We start from the raw sequence: 17,579 nt of genomic DNA on the forward strand, positions 1-17,579 counted from the left end.
AACTCGACCACATTTGCATTTTTATGATACTGAGTGTTAATTAATAACAATAATGAAAATAACTATTTACCTTTTACTCTAGCGAAGGCAGGACCTATCAATGACATGACAGATAGTTTGTCCCGCGCGTTTTGGCGGTTGTACAGTTGCCAAGGGACGTCATTGCCCCTGACAACGTGACGACAGCACTATGTGCATTGTAATGATGAGTACGACACATCGAAGCGTTGAAGTCAGGTATTGGATTCTCAGCCAGTTTCCTTACGTCAATTGACTTAAAAAATGCATCATAGATTTTACTATTGAATCAATTCCGTAATTTTCTTTAACGAACTTCTTTTTTATTTTGTCTTGTACGCATTCACGAAAGTTCCACTTGTTTTCAAAAGTGTGTCCATTTAGTCCTGCAGCTCTGTTCGTTTGCCTGGTGTTGATTTGACAAGGTGTTGCAAATTTGTGAGGAACAAAAATTTTCTGGAAAAATGGCAGAGGGTGGTGAGGATATGCCGGAGATCAAAGTAGAAGAAGTTGAAGGTACGATTCTTTCTTTCCTTAAGCAGTGATATCGGAATCCATAATCCCTTCCATATTTTTGCAGAAATTCATAGAACTGCTATCATATCCAAGGGACTGATGTGCTGTGTTTAGTAATTTAGATTGGATCTCTATTTTCCATATTTTTACCTAAAACCTCGTGTCTTGCAGGATAATTATACGCGTCGTCCTCCCAAACAAACCTTTCACGTAATTCCATCTCCTCTAGCCTGAGTGTATTCAGACCGAGAAATGAATTTAACCCCGAGACGGATATATTGATGGAATCGACAAATGCCAATTCTAACAAATGTGGTGCTCCCATAGTCAGGTCTTCCACTTATGTAGCTTTTTAATTACCATCGATTGCTGCCGAGCTTTTTCTCACGGTTTGGGGGTTTTTGTTTTTTATTATTATTTCTTTTTTACTCGTTAATGTATTTTGTCAATTGCCAGCCGATTTAATGAAGAAAACATCAAGTAAAAGAACGAAATTGCCATACTTAAATGATTTACCTCCGATCTACAAACACCGCTATGTGTAGTGTGAGTCCTAGTAAGATTTATTATATCAAATATAGAAAATATACTGTTATCAATTACAAAAACCGCACGCTCTTGAACGTATTCTTTTGTGCGTGCCGATTTTGCCACGAATTTATTTATCATGAAAAACTTAAACTTCAGAGCGTTATCTTTGAACAGCATCATTTTGGTTGGCAAATTTATTTGTTTGAGCTGATAATAACTTCTTTATGATTAACTGCAGAATTCAAAGTCACATAACATCGAAGTCAATGTTTTCTTATTTTTTTAAAGTGAACGACGTTGATTTTTTTTTCTTTATTCAAAAAAGTATTTTATAATGTTAGTACATGTATTTGTTTAAAAACATCAATTAATCATAGTACTAAAGTATTTCATTTGAATGCATTTATTGCAATATTCAATAGAATGGAAATATATCAAATGAAATATTTAACAACAGCTAAAACACAATTTTAAAGACTCTCTGGATGATCGTTTTTAGTATTTGTTCAATCGATTAATTATATCTTTTTTTATTTTTAGTTTTTTTTGTGCTTTTCTTTCATATAAAGGTTGTTGAATTCTGTTAAAGTATATTTGATTTGAAAATGTTTTTATATGAAGAAACCGATCTCTTTAAATAGAAAATGTATGTTTCGAAGAATAAACATGCACATTGATATATACTTTAAAACCTTATGTTACTTAATGATAGGTCAGCATCTAAACTTTTCGTATTTTGAAGTCAAATAAAAGTTTAAATGCTGACTAATTCAAAAAACTATTAGGGAAAACATTACTCCTTAAAGATGATTAAAAATGAAACACGTGTACAGTTTTAAATTTTGGCTTTTAATTTCTATGCACGTAACTTCCTGCCTACATGGTTGTCGCTTTTCTATCTTAATATATAAAATTTTGGAGTGGATACAATGTATAGATGTTAAGAAATTATTAGCTTTTGTGTCCTTCAGTAAGCAAGTGCTTTGAAACATTAATTTGCATTTTAAGCAATTATCAAATTTCGCATTTCATTATTTAATAGTAATTTGGAGATGACGTTATCATTCTAAAATTATATTGTCTTGATTTTGCAACAAAGTAATGCAAAACATCCAAAAAATTTGGAGTTAATCAACAGCCTCTACAAACCAATAACTATGAACTTCTCTCTCTCTCTCTCTCTCTCTCTCTCTCTCTCTCTCTCTCTCTGTGCCGTCATCCTACGCACTAAAAAAAAATTTCCTGTACAAATTTTTATTTCCTCGACATCAATTCTTTGTTGGTTTTGTGCTACGCCCAGGGAAACACTTTTGGGGCTATTTTTATCGTTTATCAGATTATGGAAGCGCATGATAGCATATCACTGCTTCCAGAGTTGACTGATAGTTGGATCCGTTTGTGGTCTATTGCATTTCAGCTGTAGTATCTGGTTAACCATTTAAGATCAGTGGTAAAGCAATATTGTTCTCTGGTCGCTGTAATGTGTGTACTTAAGCTGGAATTTTCCATATAATGGAAGTAAAATTTGTTTTTCCTTTTTTTTCAATTTTGCTACTAAATTCATGCAAATAGAAAATCATGTAGCGGGTTTTTCTTATAATTTTTAATATTTCAAATACAGTAGGCATCTTTCGTAGCTAAGTCAATAAGTTAAACTACGTTTTGTAAATGTATAGTATATCACTAAACATCATGAAACATATGCATATAACATTGAAACTTGCAAATTATATTTAAAAAGCTGGTAAAATAATAAAGTATCTGTGCATCGAATTTTTGCCATAGATGAACGATCAAAATATTACAAACTTAATCTTAGATAATTATCAATCAAGAATTTAATCTTTAGTAATATGTTATATATGCATAAAGGAGCAACCTCATATCAAATGATTACCTCGGTAAATTGTGCCTTTCTAACAAAAAATCAACCTAAAAATTACTAAAATTTACTAAGATTTTTGTCATAAATGACCCATGAAAGTAAAAAAGTTCAGTTTAAGTAAGGGGTCTTCTTGTTATCAGACATACTTCTTGTATTAAGAAATTCATGAAATTTTCATGTAACCAAATGATTCTATCAGTTTAATCAAATTTGACCATCTTGTTTTCGCATAAAGGTCAGGTCAAGGTCCTTACCTTTTTCTTCCACTTAAAGGATGATAAAAATAAATATAGTTATATGCAATTAAGTAGACATCTGTTTAAGATATGACGTTTCTAATCTTCAATGAAATGATAGAATATCAGAATCTGTATTAGCTTAAATTGTTAAATTGGAATAAATATTTAAACTAAAATTTATATTACTCAGTCCGCATTTCCTTTAATTTTCTTAAATTTTGAAGATATTTTGATTTTTTTTATTATTCTAATATAAAAAATATTTCTGATTTTTACATATTATGAAGACTTTATATAAAGATATAAATTGGCAAAAAGGTTAATATATTGACCATTTAATAAGAGAAGAAATCCGATTTTAGTGATTTTCTCACACAAATCAATTTTTAAAATGAGCTAGTGCTTAAAATCCTAATAAAATATCATTTGATATGCAAATTATATTTCAAAAACATGTTCCGAAACTCGAATATCTTATTACTTTACATTAGTTGAAAAACTAAACTAAACTAAAGTGTTATTGTTTTTAAAATTCTAAACAGACTCATGAATCTACAGCAATTTTGAATCACAAAAACATGACCGTGATGTTTCCCTACGCAAATATGCAGCCAAAAATATAGTCCTTGTTAGATTCTTAACTTTGATTATTATTTCTATGCCAAGCTGCATGACAGTAAAAAAAAAAAATTATGATATTTTAGATTCCTTTCATCTTGATTTAATAAACATTTAATCAAATTTACTTTTGAAAAGTCAAAAACCAAAAAAAACACCTCCCTTAACTTTAATGCAAATTGACAAAATTGAATGTAACATGCAATTGAAATTCTGTTTTACAAAAACATATTTTTTTTTATAAATCACCATTTTATTATAATATATAAATTGGAAATTTAATAGAATCGCGATCAGTTATCTGCAATTTTATATCATTGTCTTATATTTTATCAGAATTTATCATTTTTAAATAAGATTCAATTGTTAACAAATTACCGATCAGATCCAACTAGACATATGATATTTGGATTTTTAAATTTTTACGGTACAATCGCGTGTTGAAGAATAAACCCAAATGGTAAACTTTAAAACTGGATTTCATTTCAATTTTTTATGATTAAACCCTTTGAAGAAATTCATATTCTTACTATTTGTTTATTTATATATACATGTTCATATTTTTGCGTGAAAGGTAATGTTTACATCTTCCAGTGTCTTTGTCTGTGATAACACTACGACTCAATTTTTAAAGTGTAGTCGAATACTTTTCATCAATGACTATTTTAATAAGTAATTGTACAACTGCTGAGAAGTACATGGATATAAGTAATAGGGAACCATTCATTAAATATTATACGTTGATAAAATATTGGCGGGCATGATCAAATCTATCGTGATGGACTTTTAAATGAATTTATTTTTTGAGGATTTGTTTGATTTTTGGGGTGTTTATTTTGGATATTTTTGCGCTTTGTAAAAAACGTTTTAACATCAAATAATATAGTATATAATGTTTGCATAACAACAATGCAATTTTTGATATTTCTGTTTAACAAGTAAAAAAATTCCTCGGAAAAATGGTGGTACAATAAGAATATACAATTCACCCTGTAACCTCTAAAAAGCATTGGAACTTTAAATTGATAAGGCCTCTTAAACTAAAGCTATTTTTTATTCATTTTCAAGTTATGTTTATCTCGAACTAATGAATCATTTGTATTTAACATTTGTAATTTTACTAATTTTTTTTACAAAATGCATTACTAGTAATTTTATTATATAAACATATCAAGATGTCAACATTATCAGGAACAGGCCCTCAAAAATCAAAAATGCTCTGATGCAGTATATTTTTGTTGTCAGTTTTGGGTGTTATCCACAATTCATGTTATTTACTAATTTTCCACTTGTTCCTAGTGACTACTTTAGTGTACATTTACTACTTTAGTGTAAATATACGACTTTAGTGTACATGTATGACTTTAGTGTACACGTATGACTTTAGTGTACAGGTATGTCTTTAGTGTACACGTATGACTTTAGTGTACATGTATGACTTTAGTGTACATGCATGACTATAGTTTACATGTATGACTTTAATGTACATGTATGACTTTAGTGTACAGATATGTTACTTCAGTGTACATGTATGACTTTAAAAGTGTACATTTATGACTTAAGTGTACATAAATATTACTTTAGTGTACATAAATATTACTTTAGTGTACATATATGACTTTAGTGTACATGTATGACTTTGTGGACATGTTATGAAAAGACAACATTCACATATTGTGAAATACGCAGTTTTTCCAAAAAAAAAAAACAACACACAAGAGAAATGTTATATAAAATGATTAGGAAAATTTGCCGTGGAAAAAAATACATGCATCAACTAAAAGACTAAAACGACAAAATTTTCGTCATTTATGACGCAGAAAACATAAAAAAAAACCAGATTATGTATTTTTCTGTGTTTTCTTTGGTCACGCAATACACACAAATTGGATTGATGTTTTCCTGGTTAATAAGTCCCTTTCTTCCATAAATTTTCAAATTTCATTGTAAAAATTTCATTCTTAATGGGAAATGAGTTAAGTTTAATTTTGGGTTAGAGCTATGAAAAAAAATAACAGTGACCCTATGCGTAAACAAGTGCCAGCTTCTTTACCATCACGAACATTTTTCATACTCTAAACCTCTTTTAAAAAACAAAATTATTTAATGAATGGTTACATATTAAGTATTCTATATAAAACATATGTCAGAAAGCTGAAACATTGTTGTGTGTTGTAAAAAGTACTGTGTGTGTTTTTCGACTAGTTTATCAGAGAGCAAAATCTATACAGGCTTATCAGTTTGTTTGTTTTGGATATTATCCTTTTTTGTAGTTGCTGTAAATTGCATTCAATTTTCTTTTAGAGTTTCTAACAACATACTTAGATTTTTACTCATCTTTAAATTTTAAAAGTTTTATTGTCGTCATTTTCACAATTTGAAATCCAAACTGAAAAACTAAAGGTACTTATTTTACATAGTCAATGTAGAAACTACATGTATTTGGTTTGCATTAACAGCAATAATAATAATTATAGTAATCTAATACGATGTATATCTTTAGACTAGATACTTTTTTGAAAATCCCAAATCATTTTGAAAAACAAAATGTTGTAAATCATGAACAATTAAATGTCCAATATTACAAACAATAACTGATGCTAAAACAACAGCAACCATGCTATTGGGTTTATATTCATTTGAATCATAATTTACGCTGTGCTTATCTTTATAGAAATATAACACACATGAACATTTCTTCTACTTTTCCTTATTACATGTAGCATTTTCGTTATTAATTTTTTTTCTAAATGAATAGAATCAACAGAAATTTCATATTTTGCTCTGAAATAATATATGTATATAATTCACAAATGCCGTTGAAAGGGTTAAGTTTTAAATCTGTTTAGACACATGCAATTGCTAGTTACCGGAATATACTACATTCATTCAAGAAATGAACTCAATATCTACCCAAGTTATAGTCGTATAACCTGGATTGGGACAGTTTACGATTTTTAATCCACGAAGCGGGTTATAAAAAAAGCATTAATTGCTCCAACCCAGGTTATACGAGTATAACTTGAGTAGATATTGAGTTCATTTCTTATGGTTAAATTTTCTGTAATTTTCTGTACAAATTAACGCGTTTTACTTTTAAAAATGATATTGATCTGTTCAAATTTCAAAAGTAACGTCATGCTGTTTAGTACGTTTTTGACGTTGGTGCATTGTGACGTGTCTTGTGACATGCAAACCAGGTTATACAAATTTAACTTTTTCAATCTAATTAAATGGTGCGTTACAACCACAATAATTTTTTGTTTGGTATATCCAAGAAAAAGGTGTGAGATTTACAAATTGAAGGAGTTACAGTATTTATAACAATAATGGTTTGAATTAGTCATTGTATTAGCATTATCAAATTGCATTGATTTATTTGAGTGATATTTACGCATAACACAGGAGACCCAATCACCAAATCTGGTGCGTATGAATACAGTATTCCTTTAGTATTTCTCGAAGAACATGACTGACTCTCCTCGCGAGATCACGACCTGATATTATACTTACGCTGATCAATATTTCTTGCTGTAAACAGTAAAATGAATTTAATTGATTAATTTCTTAGTATACTAAAAGTAAATTCATCAAATAACAGAATAAAAAATAAAATTCTTTTATAAGTTATCAAATTTCTGTGCACTATTTTTGTCAGCATGATTCGGCTGTTCCAATGGCTCTTCCGTTAATTGCACATTACTCGTTGCATAAGGCAGAGATTTTAAAAAATATATCGTGTTTTCGAAAAGAGAATAGATGTTAAAAAACGTAAATATAAGCGTTATTCAATTTGTATTCACACACCGTTGCAGTTACGACATCTTTCAAAAAATAATGATTCAGTTCTTAAATAAACAATAATAAAAAAAAACAATACTTAGAAAGCCTTAAGAATTCCGACCAAACCATGAAATTTTGTTTTTAAAATGCACTAAAATCACACTTTGATTTTTTTTCAAAGTGCATTGATGTGGTTATATGGTAAAATTAACAAATTTAAAAGCAACCTAGTGGAATTTGAAGAAAAAAAACCGTAAAGCACTTTAAATGCATTCAGTCTTGTATTATACAATATGGTCATGTCCTGTTAACATCCAAGAAAAATTAAAATGATGTGTGAGGATTTGAATGTAGCAAGGTTAATATCGTTTGATGGAATTAGCCGACACTCAAAGTACATGTAAAATTGATTATATTTATCTATTTTACATCTCTTTGTATCAAGAATAACAGTGAAAACTTTTACGATAATAAAGTACACAATTTTCTTTATAAACTGTGTACGGTTCTTTTCATCTCGTGTTATTTTCCTCATTCTCTTGCAAATGTTTTTGTCCCGTACGTCTTGCTAGCCAAAGTTTTGTTTACAGAGAGATAATTTGAGACGTTGGAATTCGCGCCGTCTTAGTTTCGCCCGCCGACAAGGGCGAATGGGCGAAAATCAGACAGGGCTAATATTCCCTGTTTATAGTTTATGGTAAAAATTTGAAATATTTACGATATATTATTGTATATGGAAATCATAAATGACATGAACTTGGACTTTATAGTAACAAACATCAAATTTTTGTTGTGTTCTGTGGTACAACTGTCCTATATAGCCAAATTGAATGTATTTTGCGATTTTCTTGTTCGACGTGTTTGCAAACAGACATCAGAAAAAAGACCTTTGATCTTCAGATAAGGTCTTTAATTAATGCGGTGACTTCCAAAGGTTTCATGACGTTAGGATAGCGTAACTTCAGACATTCACAAAAGACACTTCATCATTCCTCTCTGTCTCTCTTATATAGTGTGTAGGCAATTTTTTTTACAGCTATTGTTGTATCTATTTATTCTCATGAGATCAGGTGTTACAATGATTTGTTATAAAATTGAAATGTCTGTTATCAAAAGAAGTGTTTGGTGTTAGTTAAGACTAGGGATCAGCAGGCATCCCTTTATTATTTTTGACTTGCGAAAGGAGCTAAAAAAGGAAAGTGCACGTACTTTTGGGTTTTTGTTTTCAGTACTGTTAATCAAATGGAAAATGTAAGCCCATCTGCAAAACCACGTGCGCTTCATCTTTTTCTTTAACTTTCTAGTACTGAACAAAAATCACCGACTTTGTCCGCACTGGAGACAGTGTCATTAGCAATAAAGATAAAAAAGGAAATAAGATTTCAAAAATGTTTTTGGCAAATGATAAACCTGTATATATTTTTTCACTATTCTTTCTGAAGTTTGTTTTGATTACAATCGATGCATAACTGAGAATATGCGGTTTGAAAAAGAAAACAATTAATATAGGGACGAAACCAAACGGTTCCATTTGACTAAGCATGTCAATGATGCATATGCTTCCCATACAGAATATTTTTTTAAAAATATTTTCAATACTTCTATCTTTGAGAGATCGATTCTGCCAATAAAAATATGTGAAAGGCAATATCTTTTAAGATAATTGGTTTGTGTGGAAAATTATTTGATACTATTATAGCCAAAAAATCAGACCAACAACTTTAATCTTCTCCATTAATTTGCGTCATCGTTAAAATTAGCTTCATAATTGAACCGAAGTTCGTAACTACGATACTAAACATCATATAACTATTCTATAAAATAGGTACCATTGATGAGTTGACAGTTAAAGAAGATGAATAAAAAACAATGGATGTTTTACGAAATATTACAATGGTGAAGTTCCTTAATTTCACGGCTTGCAGCAAAATTTACCGAAATTATTGAATTCTTTTGTCTTACCTACACTAAATAACTTAACTACATGTAGTTTGTAAACATTAATATTTTAGGAAATGTTTTTGACTACTTTAATATAAATAACATCCGGTATGCAACGCCTGTACACGCTATCTAGGAACACAGAGGAATCGGTCAGATCTAGACCAGCATCAGTCCGTCACCATATTCCAAGTTCTTTTTTTTTTATAGCCCTGGTATTATTATATCGATATCATTGCTTTGCATTAACAAAAACAATTAAAGGGCGTGAATACGCAGACGCAGGGTCCACGTTAAAACAGTTTTTTTTTTTTTGTTTTTTTTGTTTTTTTTTTTGTTTTTTTTTTTTTTTTTTTTTTAGAAAACAAAAAACCCTTTAGTTAGCAGCTCTTGAAAGCTCATAAAATTGCCGATTTATAACAATTTTCTTCGATTATTTTAACAGTTAGAATGCTATGACCATTAAATGACAGCGTTTATTACCATGCAAATTTCCTCCAGGCTTGGAGGGTAGCGAGTAAATTAATTATTAAATCACAAATTGTTTGAATTTAATCGGTATCATATTTCTTCTTTAATTTTTTTTTTGAATACAGATGATTTATATACATGTATTGCTGATAAAAATTATGGGGAAGTTTCAGTTGATGATGACCAGTTTGTACGTTGCATAGCAATACAAAACAGGGCTCAAAGGTCGTGGTTATTTTAGACTATAATGAACTCCTTTAAAAGAAAAAATCTGTATAAAAGTAAAGGAAAATATCCAAATTCAAGGAGGCCGATCTTGGTTTTCTGCGTAAGCCTACTACAGCAAGGCTCTCTATTTTGTTTTCAACCATATGTAGGAAATAACAATTCTATGTATATATAAAATCTGTCCCAAGTTATTTCTTCCATCAAGTTTTGATAATTTTTAAAAAAAATGCGCATACCTGTGAAAAAATACAATTGATATCGATAAAAGAAAATATATCCAAGATGTCTTCATTGACACATTCATTTTCTCTCTCATAAAAGTTCACAGGAACGAAAACAATTTTTGTGGGGATTTATAATTGTAAATGTTTACATCTTTTCGCCATTCGGAATCACTCGGAATACTTCACACAAATTTTTAACGTTATCATCCGGGGTATTTTATGGCTGCTGCAATGCAAAATTCCCGCAGACTTTTTATTTTGGGTTGTTTATTGTACATGAAGCGGTAGAGGGGGCGTTTCAAATTAGATAATCTGGACATTTTTCATATTAGTGGATGAACGTAGTTTGAACACAAAGGTACTTACTTATGATTATCGAAACATCAAGCGTAAAGTGATGGAAGCAAAAACTCGGGACAGAGTATAGTAAATATATGCAAATTTTCAAGAAAATTTACCAGTTGGTTCTTTTAGGGGCCATCTCAAAATACAGGTACATTTACTATAGAAATATTAAGGAAAATTTTAGTCATTTTTCGCACTTCGCAGCAGATTTCAAAGTTATTTTATTCAACTGATATGTGATTAGTAATGTCATTTTTTTTTACCTTATTTGTAAACAAAATACCATATTCTACCATCTGTTTTTTTTATGGAGGCCATCTCAAAATATCCAAATGCACCAAATTTTGCTGGATATGGGAGCATTGCCAGTGTAGTTCGGTACAATAGATTCATTAAAATATCAAGGAAAATGAACCCTGAGGAGAGCATAAATACATGAATATGTATGTGTGTAAAATTTCCAAGGCATAAACTTTATACTTTATCTTTTATGTTATTTCTTACAACGTTTTCCTCCAAAGCTTCATTTTATCATAACGTCATAAAAGCACACCGACAATGCTCACCTACCAAACAAAGGAAAAAAGCTTTTAAAAAATGAAATTTTCTTTAAAAATTCAAATATTTTTATCTTTTTTGTTTATTGTGTTAAATTCTATTTCATATTTGCTTGGAATCGAAAAAAAGTTCTTTTAAAAAAAAAGGGGGTACATAAATACACTGTATTTCACTATAATGCGCAAAAACATGTGCAATGAAAAGTGAAGTCGGTCACCTTAAATGGAAAATTATGGACTTTTTGCAATTGATTTTTGAATAATAGTTTATAGCTACGTGTAGATATATAAACCATATCTTAAAGTTTTAGGTGGATCTGGGTTAACGCCCCTAATAAATGTACGTTAATATTGGTTGCTTTGATCAACGTGTTAGAAGAATGTTAAGAAGCGTAACTCAGATATATATATATATAACCCGAACTATATAGAGAGTTCTTCTTTATCTGATAAGCTCCAGCCAGGGTTTTTTTTAGAGTTGTGTTTTATTAATCAATTTATTTATTTCATATATATTTTTGTTTGAACCAATTTTGGCCATAATTTTATCATTTCATCAGTTTATATTTACTCTCAGTAGGACTTTGAGCAATAATATTAATTTTTATGATAAATTTTTTTTTATAATTTTCTCGAAAAGGAGAACCCTATTTTCTATGATAGAAACCCTGTTTTCCTGAAGGGAAATTGTAGTCAATATTCATACAGTAAACTACCAGAAAATGAATCGATCTAATTAGAATTCGTGGATTGAATCCGATAGCAGATTCAAAATCATATATCATATACATAAGAGTGTGAAAATATCTTGATCCACGCCTTATCAATGTAAAGAGAAAAAAGCGGGAAACCTCATTCATGACCTACAAATGGAATATTTATCGTCTGCAGAAATAAAAAAAAAAATTGACATAATTTATTGTAAATTGTTCTATATCATTCAATCAAATGTATATATCATATAAACTTTGATACGCGATGTTTTGAAAATTAAACGGATGACCGTGAATAGATCTAGCCTTTTAGTAAGCCCTAATCGTTTCATGTGCATGCAGCAATACACAAACAATCGTTAGGGGTAGTTAGCTTACATTCCTTGCCATTTTATTAAGATGGATTAAATACCAGCATTGTTTATTATCTATTCAGTGTCAAGTTTATTTGGTTCAAACATTTTAAAAGAAATCTGTTTTTATTAAACTAACATACAAGAACTCTGAATGAATGTAACCTGACACCCCCTTTTAAAAATAGAATCGTCGTGGAGTATCACTACGCAATCGGAGTACTCTTGGAACACCCGTAAATATTTTTTGCACCCGCTGGTATATATAGTACTGTGTATGCGTACATTGTTTGCATCTTTTAACGCTGAGTTTGCACGATCCAAGACATGTATGGGTTAAATATTGATTTTTCCTTTCAGAAACGACTACTATGTATCGTGTTTACGTGGGGAACCTTGATCAAGCCGTAGATGAGGGAACGCTGAGGGGCTTGTTCGAGGAGCACGGCATCGCGATAGGGACGATACTAAAGAAGAAAAACTACGCTTTTATTGACTGTGCAGACCAAAATAACGTGGAGAGAGCTATTAATCAGTTGAATGGTAAGCAGTAGCGAGGTGTCCGCGAAAGACAAGCTTGGAAAATGATAAAACCGGCATTTCTTGAATCGAGCACATGGCCATTGTAAGTCATTCAAGATGGCCGACGGTGGCAAAACATGTGGTCTTGTTTCATCGCAGTGGAGAAAAGGCATGGTTGTGCAAAGCATTCTGACCATTTTTAATTTATTCTAAAAGTAAAATAATTGGTCCAATTATTGCAGTACATGATACCACTAAGGCAGAGTGTGCGATGCAGGGAGATATACATGTCGTCTGCCGACATGTCATCTTCCATCGTCATACTCATTTCGTTAACTCCAATATTTATGATCATAATAAGATGTTACTGAAATAAGTAGTTTAACCAATAAATATATGCACCCTTTTAAACATTAACACAACAATTTCATAGGATTGTTTATCATCATTCCATTGGGTTGATTAGATGATCACTTCTTTAAAGGTCATATGAAACGATTTTTAACACTATGATTTTCTTTCATGAATATAAAGCTTGGTATAAACAAATGTTAAAATACATGATGTAAGATTTTTTTGCCTTTGCATTACTGAGAAATAACCGTGAAAACTGAGCACCTGAAAAAATTCTTGCCCGCTTATCGTTCTTGATTTTGTGGATTTATGACGTCACAAAGACCCACCGAAGTAAACAATGCATTAAAACTAGTGTAATTTTACAGTAGTTTATCGATTAAATTTTAGTAATTTTTGCGTATATGAACGTGTCTTTCTTTTCAAATGAGATCATTTGATTTCGTAGTAGCCTACAGATGACTCAGTTTTAATTGGTCGTTAATGAATAAATCTAATATCAGCTTCTCACAAAAGTAAAATCATGATGAAGATCCCGTACCGGAGTGGAAATTTAACGAAAGAAATGCTCCAACATTTACAGCTGATTAATGAATTATCCTTTTGAAATAGAAACATCATTTTCTTCTTCGGTACGTATAATGATTGAGCTATATTTAAAGGGAATTAAAGCATTTAAATTGATTTGATTTATTTTGTCACATAAAAAAGTATATAAGGCAGGCCAATGAAAAAGTTTGAGGCATTGTGTACATAGTTTGTATTTAAGAGCTGCTATAAAATGCCGCAAAATTATTCTTAAATTTTATTTCGAAATAATATAAATTTCTGACTTATTGATATATACATGTAGCAATATCTTTAGAAAATACTTTGTGTACACGTGTATTAACGTTTTATTAAATTAGATCGCGGAAATATGGCATTTACGGATTTAGAAATGTATCGGTAAAATAAGTCGGTTGTTTGATAAAAATAGTTGTGAACGAATGTGAAGATAATCAACAGATTTTATTAAGAACAAGCATCAATAATGATAAAAAAACCCGAAAGAAAGCATTGATAAAAGGGATCTGTGAGTAAACACCGCACATACACGTTTTAAAATCAAAACACCGCACATTCAAGTACACGTTTCAAAAACAAAACATTTGAAGAAATTTCTCTTAGACTAAAAATAATTAAATGGTAACATGTTTGTGAATTTGAAAGTGAAACAAACAATATAATCGTGAAGCGAATGAGGCACAATGTGGCCTACAAGTTGTTTAGAAAAAAAATCTTAATGAATTGCATGAACGTGCAAATGGGAAAAAACGATCAGACTTATTTTTGAATTTGTCAATTTCATTAAAAAGATCAAAATAAAACATATAAATATGCTTATATTAAAATTATATTATACTTGCATGTGGATCTATGAAGAAAATCATTTATTCTCCCTGCAGTCTCGAAACTGAATATCGTTATGTACACGCTATTGCATGTAAATAAAAACGCACACGATTTCATTTCTTGAGAGAAAAAATACTGACGTGGTTGATTATTGTATAATTATACAAGTTCTTATATAAAATAGTATTTTTTTTCTTTTAAAATGCTGCAAACTGACATGGATATTTGTATTCACAACATAGCTTTATAAGGCGATTGGGTCTTACTGACGTCATAAGCAAGGGAGGTAAGCCGCGTAAGTCAATGTTCCTTTTCCCGATTAAGTAATTTTGATCGACTGTGGCGCTCACATTTTGCATAAAATATCCAAAAGACAATGTCAGTCTTATTAAATAGGCACTTTTGAACTCATACCCGTATATAACTCAATATGGTCAGGATATCGTTTCATATGACCTTTAACCACAAACTGAAGGGCAGTGGCTGAGATTTAGTAGTAGATAATTAAATGTATTTTGAACATTGTTTACTGAACTATGTCAATCTTACCTTCCAAAAAAAACCTAATTCTTTAATTTTCAATGTTATAAAATGGAAGAAATGACACAATACTAGACCAGAGGCGTGCATGTTCAGCATAAAGATGGGTGCTCACAAGCGCTCGCCAAAATTTGTGTTGCGGGTATAGGGAATTTTGCTGAGCTTTCGCGAGCATCTGCACTGTTGAACAAGCCTCAGGGCTGCATCCAAGGTTAAAAGATATGTGAAATTGGTATTCTTTTTATTATCGGGTTTTAAGGAAAAGTCTGAACTATAAATGCAGGGTCTTAAGAAGTTCCTGTACAGTTTTGTAGTTGAATTGCACAGTTGCAAACATAACAATGATGAGCTAATAGTCTCGTTCGTATGAATCAATCTGATTCTGATTACAAAAAGACTCTGAGTTTTGTTTGTGTACTTTACCAATATTGTCCAGCTTTTCGTGACGTAAGGTGAATGAAATCAGAAAAGTTTATTTAAAATGTTATTAATTAAGGACACAACATGTCTCTATTACTGCTGACACTAAACAGGTGACCAAGTCTTCAGAAACTATGCTCCTAAACTAATTTGATGAGTGAATCATGGCAAGAGTTCTGAAAACCTTAAACATTTTTATGCAGTCCCCCTTTATTTCCAGTAGGACTTTCAAGTTAATAAATGCATGTTGAAATGATTGGGTGTTTTATATTTGTAAACTGAAATGGGTTTTATTGTTGGGGTGATTTTTGTGGAGTCTAAGATTAAAAGGACTGGAATATTTCTCTTGATCATGATGAGATTTTGTAGGTTTCAATAAAATTTGCCCCTTTCTGAAATGGTTATGTTATTTCTAGAATAACAATGACATAAATTTTCATTTTGATTGTAGATTATAATCTTCTTGGATCCGTCATGCAAGTAGAAGCTTCCACGTCAAGAAGAAGGTACCCTGACGAGTTAGTGTTCGGTTTTGTTTAGTTTTTTGGTTTGTTATTTGTTGCAGAGTCTGAAGGGGTATTTTTGTTTTATTTATTTCATTTTTTTTGTTTTGTTTTGTTTTTTTATTTACTATTCGACAAGGCTGAAATAACGAACCCAACTGTATTAAACAAATGATCAGACCGATGAATTAAACATCGAATAAAGCCCTTGTATTATAAATAGTGTTGTCAAATCAGTTGAAAATCATAATTGATTAATTGGTTGACTGTAACCAACTGATGAATGGCCAATAATTGAGTTGGTAACAATTTGTATTAAAATTCTCCAAAATGGGGCACTGAACTTTACGATATGGTTTGATTAAAAATATATTAGTGCTATTTGCACTTATTAAAGATTATAAGAGGCATGTTGTATTATTTTCATTTAAAAATTATATAAAAAAAAAGTTTGCAAAAGTTTTTGGTTCATTAAATACAGAATAAACAAAAATGTAAGTAATAAACCAATTGTAATCAAATTTTTAACATCTCAAATTGATTATTTATTGAAAAATCAAAAACCAATGATCACTGACTAAAAATAGTTTATCGCAACAACATTAATTTTAAAGTACTAATATTACCATGATTACAGTGTAAAACATTGAGAATTTCTCCATGCAGTAAATCTGAAACATTCAATATAGCATAGCACAGAAATTTGTAAATGCTTTTATATTTATCACTGAATCACTTTCTATTTAAAACTTCTAATATGGGAGTCATTTTGAGTGGATAAAAATTGTTTAAAGTTTAAACATGCATTTTATTGCTTATTTTTTATTTTATAAAAAATATATATTTTACTATTCTCATTCTGTAAATAACAACTCTAAATTTTTATAATTATTCTTGCTAATATAAGTACACAAACCAATTTGTACTGATTTCCATTTTATTTCAACTTATCTGTTAATGCATGAAGGTGTTTGTATCCCATTGAAAACAATTTTGACAGGAATAAAATGATTATCAATAATCCACATGTCAAGCAGCAAATAAATGTCTTGAATTTTTATACCTGTTACTGGTTTTTACACCCAAATAACTACCATAAACTATGTGGTTCAATATTTTTCAAATCATGACAATAAGATATGGTTTGCCTGTGTGTAACTGCATGAATGACCAACTTCAAAATTACTGTTTGGGTGAAGAGAGCAAATATAACTTTGATGATGGCCTCATGGTTTCTATTCTAAAAGGAAATTATTGTTCTGTTAATTTATTTTTCTTTTGTAGAAAAAGCAACAAAATCGCAATCCAGAACCTCCCTGTCCACATTAAAAGAGATGAAGTTGAGGCTTTAGTCTCTGGTCTGGGAAATCTAGTCAGGTGTGAACAAGGTGAGTGCAACTCAAATTATGATTAAGTTTTGATA

At 30.3% G+C, this 17,579-nt stretch overlaps 1 protein-coding gene across 6 annotated transcripts in view; it reads left to right on the forward strand.

Moving 5' to 3' along the window:
* Window positions 1-17,579, forward strand: part of LOC128162840 (insulin-like growth factor 2 mRNA-binding protein 2) — a 32,398-nt gene continuing 14,819 nt past the window's right edge. Inside the window, exons 1-4 of one of the 6 annotated variants that reach the window (XM_052826243.1) lie at window positions 1-534; window positions 12,783-12,965; window positions 16,105-16,171; window positions 17,441-17,544. In XM_052826243.1, the coding sequence (XP_052682203.1) occupies window positions 483-534; window positions 12,783-12,965; window positions 16,105-16,171; window positions 17,441-17,544 (406 nt within the window). In that variant the 5' untranslated portion in view covers window positions 1-482. Of the gene's footprint in view, window positions 535-12,617; window positions 12,698-12,738; window positions 12,966-16,104; window positions 16,172-17,440; window positions 17,545-17,579 lie in introns of those variants that run through there. The other 5 variants (XM_052826244.1, XM_052826245.1, XM_052826248.1 and 2 more) reach the window with 5 other exon arrangements.

Source organism: Crassostrea angulata, chromosome 9 (genome assembly GCF_025612915.1).
Source record: "Crassostrea angulata isolate pt1a10 chromosome 9, ASM2561291v2, whole genome shotgun sequence".
In the NCBI taxonomy this organism is placed as follows: domain Eukaryota; kingdom Metazoa; phylum Mollusca; class Bivalvia; order Ostreida; family Ostreidae; genus Magallana; species Magallana angulata.